This window comes from Nothobranchius furzeri, chromosome 10 (assembly GCF_043380555.1).
Source record: "Nothobranchius furzeri strain GRZ-AD chromosome 10, NfurGRZ-RIMD1, whole genome shotgun sequence".
NCBI lineage: Eukaryota > Metazoa > Chordata > Actinopteri > Cyprinodontiformes > Nothobranchiidae > Nothobranchius > Nothobranchius furzeri.
In genome coordinates, this window is record NC_091750.1 from 34957089 (window position 1) to 34972709 (window position 15621).

A 15621-nucleotide genomic window follows, 5' to 3' on the forward strand; every position below is an offset into this window, starting at 1 on the left:
TCAAGAAAGTTTTGGTTGTAAACAACAAAGTGCGCATGTGCCTGCGACCTGATTTGGACATAGAGGAGGATTCTGTTCATCTTCAGAAACAAAACCGGTACAGTTTGTTTACTTTTCTTAAATATTTCATTTCAGTGCTCCACTGGGAGCTCTAAGCTGACGAGTCCTCAGCTGGTCTTACAGTAGCTCCATCATGTGTCCCAATATTCTTGTCATGGATTTTATCAATATGTTTACCAATAAACCCAGTTCCTGCAGCTAGAGAGAGAGACAAGAATCAATAAGGCAGACATACAACCAAATCATGATTTAGTGGCAAATGCCCTGAACATCTGGTCACAGAGGTTATTTAAGCAGAGAGATAAGAGAGGAATGGGAGTGGATCATGTGTGGGAGAGTGTGTGTGTGTGTGTGTGTGTGTGTGTGTGTGTGTGTGTGTGTGTGTGTGTGTGTGTGTGTGTGTGTGTGTGAATGCTTTCAGGACATGCAGTTAATCGATCTGTTAATAGGACTAAAGTAATGAAATATTAAATTTCCATAACAATAATTCAGTAATCTACAGTTTTACTGCTGTGTGTATTTATTGATTTAACTCTGGAAAATATTTAACCGATAATTTACCAGAATAAATCTTCCTGATGCTGGAGTAACCCCTTAGCTCAACTCGTTGTTTGCACTAATCCAGGATGTCACAGAGGTTCTACCGGTCCACGGAGGATCTGATGTTGAAATATAAAGATGATCTTTTAGATTATATCTGTTTGTGTGTGTGTGTGTGTGTGTGTGTGTGTGTGTGTGTGTGTGTGTGTGTGTGTGTGTGTGTGTGTGTCGTAGCTTTCCCAAAGGACTTGTTCTTTCCTTACCGGAGCTAACACGGTTAGCGGTTTTGCTGCAGTCATGCTAACGGGACCCGTCTGGAGTCCAGAAGTAGCGGTGCGGTTCTAGATGGATTTATAGATGTAGGTTATTATTTTAGATCAGACCTGTTATTTAAAAATGCGTGTAGGACACTGACACGTGGCTCAGACCTTTTGCTGCAGCTGTAAACGCAATTTTACGTAATAATTAGGAGCATGAAAGTAAACAAATAACAGTGATTCACAATACTAGCATCAACAGCTAGCTTGTTTTACGTGCTGGAGTGACGTATGCGAAACAGTTCTTCACTGTCTGGAGGAGAGGATTTGGATTTTCTGTAATGATTTATGACAAAAGTCCTTAAAACAAAAAACAACCCAGTACATGTTTATATAGATGCTAAAGTGTAGTTGTACTGAATTTCTACAATTTTAATGCCGAGTCTGGCCAGTTCCTTTAAATAACTCATGGCTGTGCTTGTCCTACTTATAGAATAAAAATGTGTTTTTTGCATGAAAACGACTCGAAGAATAAAAAAGCTTTTGTTCGTTTCCAACCCCGTCCTTCGATTTTCCACGAGCTTCTTTAGACATTTAAGCCTTAAAGTCGTCTACTAAGTTTGTTTCTGATGAAAAAACAGTCCAGTGCCTTCAACTCAAACTCATCGTGAGATTTGACTTTCATGGAAACATAAAGCAAAAATCGATCCTTTAGAGCACCAGGAAACAGGTGTGTGGTCCAGGTGAGGACAAAGCTCTTAAAGAGTGCTGTTCATACACCCCCCCACCGGAAGGCTTGTTTATTTTTGATGCACGTAACAAAAGGACCAGGACGACAAGGGAAGGACGGGAGAGGAAATTTAATTAGCGGTGGTCCACTCCTCCGGGCTTGCTGTTTGTTCTCAGCAGGACGGAGCAGTGGGCCGCCGGAGAGGCTAAAAGCCTCGTTGATTAGTGGCGCTCCGAGTGTGTGCGTCTGCATCTGTGTTCATGTTTGTGAGCGTCTGACGCCAAGAGACATCAAGCCTCACTGTGATGGACAGGAAATGCTGCCTGTGGCGCGCCGCAATCACGACCGGCGTTGGTATTAGACACACAAACGTTTAAGCCCTGATTGAATTCATCCATCATTCCTTATTTATCCAAGCCTGTCAAAATATAGGAAGACATTAGGACCATGTCCTTGTGTAGAAGACATAGCTTCTATCATTTTAGCCAAATTGTAAATAAATCTTACAAACGTTTTCTCTTCTATATTCATTTTGATGACATAATTCTGCCCAATTTGAGTGTATTTAGCATTTTAGGGTGTTTTGTGTTACATTTAATCCCATAAAACATATTTTAAAATGTTAAAAACGTCAAAATTGTACAAAAAATTTCAAAAAGTAGAAAAAATACAGATGTTACAATCTTTTTGGATACAGACAAAAAGGGGCGGGGCTTACATTCTATGGGTTCATTTTTACAAAATTTTGAAATCTTAAAAGGGTCAATTATCTCAGTTTAGGACATTTTATTTAAGTAAATGATTTTATTATTTTAAAAAACACAAACTAATATTAGATTTGTTAACAAAAAATACACAATTAAAACTCGCACAACATTTATTTGTTATATTTATTCTAGCCATCCTTCAAATATAGAATTAGTTGTCTCCTAGAAATGTGTAACAAGCAATTATGTTTGGTAAATATTTGATTTGTTCTTATTGATAATTCTAATTAGTCGTGGCGCTCCAGGCCACATGCTGAGGACTGTTCGGTGTGGAGCTTTTCATGTGGTCTGGAAGTGTGAGCGTGGAGCATCTCTTCTGTTATTAGTAATGTAAAGATTTACTGGTCTCATGAATCCGTTTTCTGTGTCAAATTGTGTCATAAATGTGCAAAACTGTTAAATACAATGAAGTCAAATAGAGATGGGAATAAGAAAAAGGTTAAATTTAGACTTTTTTTATCTAAAAGGATCAGAATAACTCGGTTACAGACAGATTTCAGGAAGTCTGTGAGTTCAGCGGCGGTTCTGGTGCAGGTGAGGTTAGGAATAACATCGTAAATGACATGGAGACAAAAACAGGTCTCATGATGAAGGAGAACGAGAAAACACCGCCCTGCACACCTCCATGAACTCTTTAATGGGGCTGGCTCGTTGCCAAGTTACACAGGCAGTCCTCCTGAGAGGCACACACACACACACACACACACACACACACACACAGAAAAACACCTGATTGCACATCTAACTTGTATAATTCCTGTTATGCAATGGTGGGTGGATGCCCACCCCACACTCTGCTCCGAGGCAGAGCCAGGGTGGGGTGGGCCGGGGGATGATTGAGGGCTTCTGGGTTAGATGAACTGGAGAGGAGGAAAAGAAGACAATAAAGAAAGTGACGATGACTTTAATGATGTGCTGATTTGGAGAAAAGAGCAAATGTTGAAGCAGAAAACCTGAGGCTCATTTTCTGATCGTCTCCATCCTGCTGAGAGTTCAGCCTTTTCTCCACTGCTGTTGTCATCACCCTAAAAGAGACTTTTCACACCAATCTAGCAGCCTCTGGGTAAAAAGCATCTCCCTCTGAAGGAAACGGATTCCAAACTGGCAGACTTCCTGTGGTTTTGTGTTTGTTGCACAACTCCGTCTTGTGTTTGGGGATTTAGAGCACCTGTGGGAACAGATTCTCCTTTGGGAGACAGACCTGGCGTACTGCTCAGTGTGTGTGTGTGTGTGTGTGTGTGTGTGTGCGCACACATACATTTTAAGTGGAAGGGTCAAAGGTTGCAGTGTAGATTAGTGTTTCTTTCTGAGGCTCTGAGGTTGCTTAACGTTTGACTTGTGCATCTCAAAAGTTGCACCTGCAGTCATCGAGGCTGCAGCTAATGGCAGAAAAAAGCCGATGACATAAAACAGATTTGGAAACGTTTGGTTCCACATAGGAACAGGAGAACATTGCTGCAGTTGCTCAACATTTGTGCAACTTTTCTTGTTGCAGTTTAATGTTTTAACCTTTCATGAAATAACTCGGATAGCAAATGTTAATAAAACGGTCATTTAATTTCTAATTTTTCCGGAACTGCGCTGCTCTGGGTGGCTGCATGTTGGAGTAGCTCTGTTGACTATATGTAAGTTTTGCCTTTTCTTGGGCATTTTTTCTTCTAGTTTCTCAAGAAAAACTGTATTTTTTGGACATTTTACTTTTCTGTTTCTGGTGCTGTGAAACTTGGAGGATTTTTACTGCTTTTTTTTTTTAGCTTTTTTCACTTTTTGAGCATTTGTTATGATGCGTAACCATGGCAACAAGCTGGTTTACAATTGGGAGCAGCTGATTAACATTGGAAAGGCTGAAATAATACCTCAACTGAAGCCACAAATCCCAAATGAGCTAAAACGCGAGAAGCGTGGGTGCAGAGCGGGAGCAAAACGGAGACAGAGAAAGAGGAAATTCAAACCATCTCTTCCATCGATCATAATGGGCGATGTGAGATCACTGGCCAACAAGATGGAGGAACTCCAAGCCCTTTTGTTTATTTATTTTTCAACCGTGTCCTGTCTGGCTGTGAAGCAAACAGAATTGATGTCTGAATGCTGGTGACAAGCCTTACAGATTTACTCTCAGGTGGAGCATTTTCCCGTGTTTTTTGCACTTCCAGACACAAAAAGCTAGATGGAGAAGAGTTCGGCACCCCGGAGACTCTTGAGTGGAAAAATGGTTGAGGAAGGTTTTGAATGTGTGAAAAACTTTGGCTCTGCGACCACTTTTAAAGTTTCCGAGCCGGTTAAAACAATGAGGTGGAGATTAATGTGTCGATGTCTTCAGGGTGTCCGCCAGGGGCGGCGTTAGGCCCGGCTACTTGAGCTGAAGCCCCAAATGTTTAATGAAAAGCCCCGGATCTAAAAGGTGGAAGTAACATGCAGTACCAAAGTCCAACAGAGAGGGAGCAGCTGGCAGTAGTTTGTATACAGCCTGCCTGAGCCTCCACCACTGAAGAAGAAGCCCTTCAGCAGCCGGCTTCTTCTACACTCTCTGCCTGAAACGCATGAGTGAAGATGGACATAAGGACGTTTTTAGACCAAAAGTACGGCGACAGAACCCCAGCTTTGATGAGACTGGTGTTGACTCAGGTTTGTGAGTCTTATTTGAAAATATTTGTTGTGCTGCTGGTTTGCCTAAAGTTAGCTTATCAGGTAAAGTTGTTGGAGAAAGAAAGGAAATATTTACTATCATCTCACACTAAACACTAACAGGAACAATACTCTGCCCTGAATATGCTTCATATGTAGCTTCAGATTAAAAATTATGTGGTACAAGACAAATATATATGATGTTGACTAGTGCGTGTCACGTGTGTGTGCGCGTGCGCGCACTAAGCCCCAGATCTTCTTCAGTCCTAAATCTGCCCCTGGTGTCCATGGGTCCTTAAAAAGTTTTAAAAAGTCTTAAATTAGCTTTTCCAAATTTAAGGCCTTAAAAATCCTTTTAAAAAATCCTTAAATTCAGTTTCCAAAGGTCTTAAATGACCAAAGACCCAATAAACAAGATTATTTGGTTTCTATAAAAATTTCGTGAATTTCTAGTTAGTGTTCAGCATTTTTTGTGTACGATGTTGCCGTAAGCGGAACCGTACACATTCCCTAAATGTTTCAAAAAGATGGCTTTGTTCAGGTTCACACCTTCACTTTGTTTATACTCATGAATTTATTTTCTACGTTTACGTTCTACGTTTTTTATTGGTTAGAGGTATTTGCCCTGATTTTTATCATGTTGTACAGCGCTTTGTGATTCATATCTGTGAAAGGCGCTATATAAATAAACGTTTACTTACTTGGTTGTGAAAGGGGGCTATTTTTAGATGAGCACATTAGCTGGTTAAGCTAGCGGGAGCTTGCGCCATGGGGAAGTGCAAGTTTAATGGTAACCGGATGGCTAATCCCACGTTGGCGACGTGGTTAGCACCGGTTCCAGGCAATAGCTGGAAATTATAGCTTAAATTTAATTTAAAAAAATAGCTTAAAGTTGGTCAAAGTGGCCTTAAAAAAGATCTTAAAAAGTCTTACATTTGGCTCCCTTAATCCTGCAGATACCCTGTGTTTGCTGCACGATTTTATTCCCACTTGGGGGTCAGACATTAGCCTGTTGCATCAGATAATAACGCAGACCAGCTCAGACTTCACATCCTGACCCAAACTCTCGTTTAGGTCTTTAATATTAATGAAGCCACAGAGCTCTGCGAGTGCTTTAAGTGATTCCTGTCCTGTGTTTACATCCAGTGAGCGGCGGGTTTATCCGAAGCGTGGTGGAGTTGAGAGGGTTAGGGAAGGCCCCGGACCTCCACCGGCGTGACAGGAGTGGATCTACAGGAGATCCGTACTCCGCAGCTTTAGGAAAATGCTCCGAGAACAGGAAAGCCACGATGACACAACAGGAAGCAGATCCGGCAGAACAGCCTGTTGATTAAATCAGGCGGTAACGTGCCACGACAGATCAACAGCTCCTCAGTGAGATGTTAACATCAAACAGGAGGCGAGCGAGTGACTTAATCTCCTGGAGACGTGCTGCAAAGCGTAGCTCTCGCTTTTCCCCTCCGGGCTGCAAAGCCACATTTGAAAAAGTGTGGATTTTCTTTTGGCTGAATGAAAACGACGTCTTGGCGCACGCGCCTGCCGTGACCCGGAGGGGTGACCACATATAAGAAAATCCATGAGAGAAAAGTATGACTTTATCTTTTAATAAACCATAAAGCCAGAAGGCAACATGAAATTACAGCATAATGGCAGTGGAGAGGCTTCTGAAGACTTAATTGCCTTAATTATAGCGGAGCATAGAGAGGGAGACGCGAGCATGAAGAGGGGGAGGAAGGGGGGGCAGATGAGAAAGAAAGGAAGACACGCGTGTCTGATTCGTCTGTTTGTGATCGCTTCTGCTTCACGTTGAGATGCCGTTCGCCGTGACACACGGGGGGAGCCCTGCGTCCGCGAGGACGATGGATCTGGTGCTGCGCAGAAAACGGCTCCCTCCAGACCAGAGGGAATGTCTCCTTCAGATCTTACAGGCGGACTCAGGGATGCTAAACATAGCTTTCATTTTTCTCAGCGTCTAGACGGAGTTCTTAGTGCTTTCTGCTGCGGCTTTCCTTCACTCAGGGAAGATCGCGCCCTAATTCTTCTGCCTCTGGGGCGGAGAGATGTTTGCTTTGTAGGTAGTGTTTGTGATGTACACGCACACACACACACACCTCAGCCCCCTGGCACACAGAGTTGGAGATCATGTTTCAGAGAAAACTATTTGGAGGGTTTCACCAGAACTCTCTTCTGTCTGTTTTTATTCTAAGAAGTTCTGAAACGGGTCCAAACAGCCTCTTGTGTTGCTTTACTAGCTGAAAAAGAAACAAAGTCTTAGATTCAATTCAGTCCAGTTTATCTATAAAGCACCAAATCACGACCAGAGTCGTCTCAAGGACCAACACAGGTCAGGTCATTGAGCCAATCAGTGAAACAGGGTATCTGCAGGTCCTTAAAAAGTCTTAAAAAGTCTTAAATTAGCTTTTCCAAATTTAAGGCCTTAAAAATCCTTAAAAATGACAAATAATCCTTAAATAGTTTCCAAAGGTCTTAAATTTTCAAAGACCCAATAAAGATTATTTTATTTCTATGAAATTTTCATGAATTTCTAGTTAGTCTTCAGCATTTTTTGCGTATGATATTTGCGTAAGCAGAACCATACACATTCAGTTGCTTGTGAAAGGGGGCTATTTTTAGATGAGCACATTAGCTGGTTAAACTAGTGGGAGCTTGCGCCGTGGGGAAGTGCAAGTTTGATGGTAACTGGATGGCTAATCCCATGTTCGCGACGCGGTTAGCACCAGTTCCAGTCAATAGCTGGAAAATAAAGCTTAAATTTAATTATAAAAATAGCTTAAATTTGGTCTAAGTGGCCTTAAAAAAGGTCTTAAAAAGTCTTAAATTTGGCTCCCTTAAACCTGCAGATACCCTGGTGAAAAGTTTCCTGTATAAGGAACCCAGCAGGTTGCACCGAGTCACTGACTAGTGTCACCCCTTCTTTCCACCGGAGCCGTCAGCAGCGCGAGTCGGCCGCGTCTCAGGAGCAGCATGTCGCGGCCTTTACGCGCCGGTTCTATTTTCTACGAGCGACGCCTCTGAAACGGGTCAAGTTCGACATTTTTGGGGAAGGAAAGACAGGAAATCGGACGCGGAAACGGAGCGAAGCTTCCCGAGATTTTCAGAATAAAGAACGTACTGCCTTCCGGTTGCTTTACTTCTAAGAAAGGTTACTAACTGTGCGGTCCCGTGAGAAGTTATCACCTAGCTAGCGGTCTCCTTTGTTTTTCAGGTCCGTATTGGTGATTATAAAACGGACAGAACATAAAACACAAACCTTTTGGAGCCATGTTGTAGTTTCCTCCTGCTTGTTGTTGTGTTTACTGACGAAGTCACTCGTGTGTCTTCGTGCTCGGTCGGTGACAGCTGCTCCCCTGCTGCTTCGCGTCTCGTGGGAAGGGCCAAGCAGCAGCTTACGCGAGCAAGACGTGCTGCTGCAGTAACGTGCTGCTGACGGCTCCCGTGGAAAGAAGGGGTTAGCGTCTTTACAGCAATCCTCATACTAAGCAAGCATGCAGCGACAGTGGAGAGGAAAACTCCCTTTTAACAGGAAGAATCCTGGCTCAGTATAAGCAGCCATCCTCCACGACTCACTGGGGATGGAGAAGACAGAGCAGACACACTTTTTGACCCACTTTTTGACATATATAAACAGAGAAAAAAATATATCGCAATATATATCGTTACCGCACATGCTTCAGATTATATCGCAATATAGATTTGAAGCCATACCGCCCAGCCCTATTTCTATGGCTACATTGTGGTAAGAAATTATTTTCATAAACTGAGAACTTGTCAATAATAGTCTGGATCTTTAGTTTCATGAACAGGTGGTCAGATTTAGATGGAGCCGTAATAAAAGATGAATGGTACTCAACTTGAGACAAAGGTGTTGATTTAGTTAGAAATAGTCACAAATCTGTAGGAACATGTTCTTAAAGGGGTGTATTGTGACTTTTTTTTCTTGAGTTATAATAGTTCTACAGTTGCTACGAAACATGTTTATGAATTTATTTTCCCTGAATGCCCCTCACATTGAGACTTCAGCTGTTTTATTCTGGACATTTTCAGTACCTTCCAGAATGAGTTGTTTCAGGGTTCTGTCACGTCAAGAAAAACAAGCAGGAGCTGGCCTTGCCCACCCACCCACTGCTAGCAATGGGTACCGAATTCGGTACTTTTTAAGGTACCGACCGAATTCCATAGTACCGACTGAGCACCGATTCACATCATTTGAAACGGTGCCTCGTTTCGGTACTAGGGTTGTCACGGTGTGAAAATTTAACCTCACGGTTATTGTGACCAAAATTATCACCGTTGTCGGTATTATCGTGGTATTTTTTTTAAACGTGTCACATTTTCAGACAACTACATAAGCCCTGTATGTCAGGAAAATATTGCCCTCAGTTTGTGTCTAAATTTTGCCTAAAATGTGTTATTTTGTAATTATGTTGTTTATTTGTTTATATTTTTCCCCTTTAGTCTTTAAAATACCAATATTTGCCCATAACTTCTTATTTTTTGTCTGTTTGATGTCATCATTTTAAAAATATTAGACCAGATGATACTCAGTACTCAAGTAGCCTTCTATTCAGATACTTTTTTACCCTTACTTGAGTAATAAACCCTATATCAGGAAAACATTGTGACATCATATGGTACCAGCTAACGTTCTAGGGTACCTCTTAGCCAATAGCGATGGCAGATTTAAATTCAAATGCAGTGCAGAGTTTTTACCTGACAACGGCACAACACTGACAGTTTTAGGCAGAATATTTTGTCCGACATTTGTTTTTTTATCGATTAGTCTTATTCCAATATCTCTTATCTGTAATAGTGTTTACTTGATATTTTATGATTTTATGTTTTTATCCTGCTTTTATGCCCGTGTACTGGGAATGTTTTTCTTTTAATGATGTTGTTCAGCACCTTGGGCTTCGGATAATGTTGTAGAAGGTGCTATACAAATAAAATTTGATTGATTGATTGATTGAGAATATTAAAATTTGAACTAGAATGCACTAAAGTGCAAAACTATTGACTACACGTGTCTGCAGCACGATTAGACACACATTTATATAGTTTATCAGAAAAAAAAAGTTGATTTGGGGGGTGACTTGCTCTTTAAAATTCCAGGTTGGTCCCAATAAAAGATGAAAGCTTGGATTTAAGTTATAAATGGTAACTGGCCTGTATTTGATATAGCGCCTTCTAGAGTTCTTGAAACCCCCCAAGGCGCTTTACAACACAATCAGTCATTCACCCATTCACACACACACATTCACACACTGGTGGGGATGAGCTACGATGTAGCCCTGGGGCGCACTGACCGAGGCGAGGCTGCCGAGCACTGGCGCCACCGGTCCCTCCGACCACCACCAGCAGGCAACGTGGGTTAAGTGTCTTGCCCAAGGACACAACGACAGACCGAGTGGGGCTCGAACCTGCAACCTTCCGATTACGGGGCGAGCTCTTAACTCCTGTGCCACCGTCGCCCCACAAGTGTTGGACAAGTTGTCCTCTTCCGTTCCACAGCCGTCCACCGGAATGTTCTCCGGCGCTCCGTCACCTGAAACTCGTATGTGAAGCAAACATGGAGGGTTTTTGGGAGTGTTGATTATTCCTTTGGTGTCCATGGATGTCATACTTTTTTATGAGGTTGGAAAGGAGACGTGTCATGTTTTTTGAGAGCCGGTTTGCCTGCGGGTGCATTTTTGTTGTCGTCAGGCAAGTCCCTGCGCTGTAGCACGGGCCTGTGGAGATTCTTCAGGAGGGAGATCTCTTTCTTCTGAAAGAGTCTTACCGAGAGCTATTAATTATTAACCGGGAGAGCTAACATCAAAGCCGCAGACTTGTGCTGAATTAAGTGGAGGCGGGGGGAGAGTCGGAGCCTGGCAGCATGGAGCTGAGAGGAAACTGGGTGAGAGGGAAAAGCTGAGCTGAGGTTTCACTCTGCTCACTTTTGAACTTTCCAAGTACAAAAAAAAACGAGTGAGAGAGAAAAAAGGAGTGAAAAGAGCAACGTTGGTTTACGTAGAGGAGGCAGGATGAGAGGGAAGGGCTGTGTGATGAGATGGAGTCAGCTGGCCGGGTTAATTAGTCTAACGAGATCTAAAAGGCAGATTCACAAACATGTCATCTGCAGGAGGAAATCTAACAGAGATGCTCTATGAACTCGGATGATTCTGGGATCAAAGATCTTTATGGGCCATTCCCATCTGTACCGGGTCGGCCCGGGCCGGGTAGCCCCAGTCGGCCCCAGCCTGGCCCGGTTGATTCCACGCATCCTTGCCTTAAGCCCATGTGGGCTGATTCTACCCACCAATCAGAGGCTTGCTCTAATGGAAGGTGTGGATTTGCTGTCAGCAGTGGGTGTGTTGGCCCTGGTCGGCCTGAAGCACACCCCCTCGAGAAGAGGGCTGAGAATGAGCCTTGGTTGGCCCGGAAAAATACCAGGCCACCCAGATATGTAAACAACCTACGCTACCCGGCCCGGGCCGACCCGGTACAGATGGGAATGGCCCATATGTTTGGCTCCTCCTTCTTGTCGCAGCTCGTCCGAGCAGGAATCATGACTCGGGTATCTTTAGAGTCGCGCTAAAGTCACAGAATGTGTGTTGAAGGAAACTCTGGCTGCGTTTTCGGTTTGATGCGACGGATGCAAGTTGGTTAGGATGCATTCATGCGCCACGCGGCGCTGATGTGGGAAACTGAAGGTGTGCTATTCACGTTCAGTCAGAAGGACCAGCCTGAAACCTGGCACCGCACCGGTTACCATGACAACCCTAGGATTTTAGGACAAACCGAATCAAATTCTCAGATAAAACCAGGTTCTGTGCTGTTGCGTCTGAAAAAAGATTCTTCTCTCTGGAGAATCTTGCTCAGCATCCCGTGGCTGGACGTCCTCACCTCCGGATCCTGATGCCTCCTCCCACATACCAGCGCACCCCGTGTCCTCGCTGCAGACCGGCGTGGTGACACTCAGCCAGAGTCACGGTTCTGAACATCGTCACTTTGATCTTCCCTCCAGTTCTTATTGGGCCATTCCCATCTGTACCGGGTCGGCCCGGGCCGGGTAGCGTAGGTTGTTTACATATCTGGGTGGCCTGGTATTTTTCCGGGCCAACCAAGGCTCATTCTCAGCCCTCTTCTCGAGGGGGTCTGCTTCAGGCCGACCAGGGCCAACACGCCCACTGCTGACAGCAAATCCACACCTTCCATTAGAACAAGCCTCTGATTGGTGGGTAGAATCAGCCCACATGGGCTTAAGGCAAGGATGTGTGGAATCAACCGGGCCAGGCTGGGGCCGACTGGGGCTACCCGGTACAGATGGGAATGGCCCATAAGAGAGCTGGACAGAACCCAGGGGCACTTGATAATACCAGGATATGATCCGGCGCTCGCTCAGATCCCAGAGCAGACATCAAACCGTTCGTCTAACTAGGGCAGCGAGAATCGAGCAGGTTGAAAAAAAAAGAGTCAAGATGAAGAAACTTTTTTCTTCAAGGAGAAGCCAGTTTGGATTCTGCGAGTTGATACTTGGGCTTCTGCAGATGTGAGCGTTTCCTTTATCTCTCGCCTGTAGCAGCCCTCTTCAAAAGGCCTCGGCGCTGCGGCTTTCCCGACGCTCACATGAAAGCGCCTCGCGTTTTTTTACAGCTGGAAATCCTTGATAACTTTGTTCAGCTTTCCTGAGCGCTCTCTGCAGACCTCGATTCAAATTCCACCCCGTCATGCAGCGTCGCATCACATAAAACCTGCATCAGTCCCCGGGTCGCCGGCCTGCTCTGACGCGCCGCAGGTTCACATGGGGTGACATCATGGGACTTCTGGCGGAGCGGCCACATGTGCATCACTGGCCTGTTTACTTCCAGCTGGTTCTCTTTCATTTCACATGATTTACATGGAGGTTAACGCGGGGTGGGAGAGCGCCCTCTAGTGGCCAAAGGGGAGCTCTTTCACCAGGAGTCGGTGTGATCGTGCACTTGGTCTAATAAATCCTGGCTTGTGTGTTTGCAGGCGAAGCGAGCGGTGCAGCGGGGAGCCACAGCCGTCATCTTTGATGTGTCTGAGAATCCGGATGCCATCGATCAGGTTGGTGCACACCTGGGAATCACCTGCATGTACACACACACACTCTGCCTGCTCGTGTGTGTGTGTGTTGTTCACACAGTGACTGTTCAGAATGCAGAATGTTCAAGTTCTGCACAAAAAGCACACGTGGCGGCCTCGTTCAGTGATGCATTCTGGGATTTTAGCTCCCTAACTTGTGTTTGGAGGAGTGAAAAAGGATCCCCGGGTTCAGCTTTCACTGAACCACGACCGAACTCTGTAGAGCTCATAATTGCACAGGTAGTGCACGTTGCCTCACCTGAGCTGTCTTTGAGTGCACGTTTGGGAGGCCAAGCATGAGCTACTGTAAACAAAAAAAGTCCATGTGTTGTCACACACATGCAGTCTTGGCTGTTTGAGGAGTATAATACTCCAGTAGCTCCTCTGAGCACCTTTTGTCACAGGAATTCTCTGGCGGTATTCATCCCAGCGAGGCCAGGCCCGGACTTGCAGGTTGGTTTTATAACTGCGCTACTTGCTCCTCTTCTTCTCTGCTGCTGGGTCGTAAAGTGCGTGGCTGAGAGATAAAAGGGATCGCGCACAGACCACATGAAAGGCAGCGCTGGGCGGCTGTGTTAAATTCCCCCGAGAGGCTTTTCCAGTCAGAGCAGACCGATCCGCAGAGACAGGAGCCGCGAGGCTGAGGGGCAGGGGGGCGGAGCTTAGGGAGAACTAAGGTTCCTGGGCCAAAAAGTAGATGAAGCTTTAAAAAAAGTGAAAGCTCTTGACCTTTTCTCCTCACATTTTATGTGATAAAGTGTGGATTTTCTTTTAAACGGCAACTTTAGCTCGACGCGTAGGTGGTTTGTTCTGCAGGAGATCAGGAATCGGCGCAAAAGAACAAAAGTTTGAGCAACTTTAAAACCGGAGCGAACCGCATTTGCAGCAGAAGAGACATTTATATCTTCGGTGCTTCCCCTGGGCTGTTGGAGTTACAGATCCACCCGGCAGATGAGCAGGAAGAACAGAAAGGGAGAGGAGGAGAAGTTTTCAGAAGGCTCAGAACCAAGAATATCGTCTTCATTCACCATCTCCTCCTGCTGCCTCTGGCAAACTGGCTGTGGTGCCTCCACAGGTCCTTCCCCTGCTGGGAAAAGGGGCGTCGACTCTGGCGTGCTCAGTTATGCGGGGCCCAAACACACAACCGGGGCTGCCAAGACTGCTGACGCAAATTTAATATTCAACATAATCGTCTTATCTGTTAAGGGCTGGTTTTATCTCTTAGCTGCCGCCGTGCCTTCTGCTGCTTCATCTGCCTTCCTGCACATGTGCAGCAGCAGCATGGCGTCGCTGGGAAAGCCCGAATAATCCCGGCGAGCCAACAAATCAGCGAGGTAGAGCCTGCCTTCCCTGGCAGAACGATGGTGACGCCCGTTGTGGCTGATGACAAAGAGCGAGAGCGTCTCATCTTTAGGCTAATTTTTGCTAGTTAGCTGCTAACATTAACAGTTAGCTACTTGGCTGTTTTGATAGCTGCAACCTTAAAGGTCAACTTCACAGAAAAAACTATTTTTAATGATTATTTCTGTTTCTAACGGGTCACTCTAGTGTTTCATGCAGGCTGAACATGAAAATAGTCTCCTACACCTGTCTCACAGCGCCGGTGAAACTCTAGGATTAGAAAATCCTGACAGATCTACGTCACACTGTCGCTTAACGATCATGGACTCATTAAGGTTTAGCGTCCAGGAAACAGCAGAGAACGTCTTGGTTAGCAGAAGCTAACCATTAGCATTAAATGCTCCACCACACAGCAGAACTCCTCCAGGCTTGTGTTATTTGTGGAGATAAAACATCAGCGTTGCAGAGCCACCAGAGTCAGTGGTGGAGTCGTGTTGCTGTTAGCCAATCAGACGAGAGATGTCCACATATCAGGAAGTAAGAGTCTGAATTCTGCTATATTCAGCTTCTACATCATGAAACGGGCACACTGGAGCTTTTTGTCCTCATGAGTGCGATTTAAAAGGCTTTCAGTCCTATTTGAGACCGCCGCAGACGTGTTAAATTAAACGTCTGAGTAAAGTTGACCGTTAGGTTGGCACAGAGCTCCCCAGCGACACCTAACGGGCCTGGCCCCACATGCAGACGCCGCAGCTCCTCATCCTGGTCTGGACTCAGAGTATGAGGTGTGTGTGTGTGTGTGTGTGCGCGCGCGTGCGTGTGTGCTCTGTCTTCTCGATCCCCAGTGAGTCGTGGAGGATGGCTGCTTATATTGAGCCAGGATCCTCTGGAGGTTTCTTCCTGTTAAAAGGGAGTTTTTCCTCTCCACTGTCGCTATATGCTTGCTTAGTATGAGGATTTGCTGGGTTCCTTATATAGGAAACATTATTTCTGATTGGCTTAATGAACTGACCTGAACTGGAATGTTTATTATGTGACGTGCCTTGAGACGACTCTTGTCGTGATTTGGCGCTTTATAAATAAAGTTTAATTGAATTGAACTGAGCATCACACCTGAGTGTTGGGATTACGCAGCGTGAGCTGCACCTGTTCAGGGTTCTCCTTTAACAGTCACAAAGAGCCACAGGGAGAACCA

At 45.0% G+C, this 15621-nt stretch overlaps 1 protein-coding gene across 3 annotated transcripts in view; it reads left to right on the forward strand.

The window, feature by feature from the left end:
• The window catches only part of znrf3 (zinc and ring finger 3), a 95833-nt gene that overhangs the window by 73683 nt on the left and 6529 nt on the right, over positions 1-15621 (forward strand). For all 3 annotated transcript variants that reach the window (XM_015960514.3, XM_015960515.3, XM_054730271.2), the window contains exon 3: positions 12993-13067. In XM_015960514.3, the coding sequence (XP_015816000.3) occupies positions 12993-13067 (75 nt within the window). The remainder of the gene's footprint in view (positions 1-12992; positions 13068-15621) is intronic.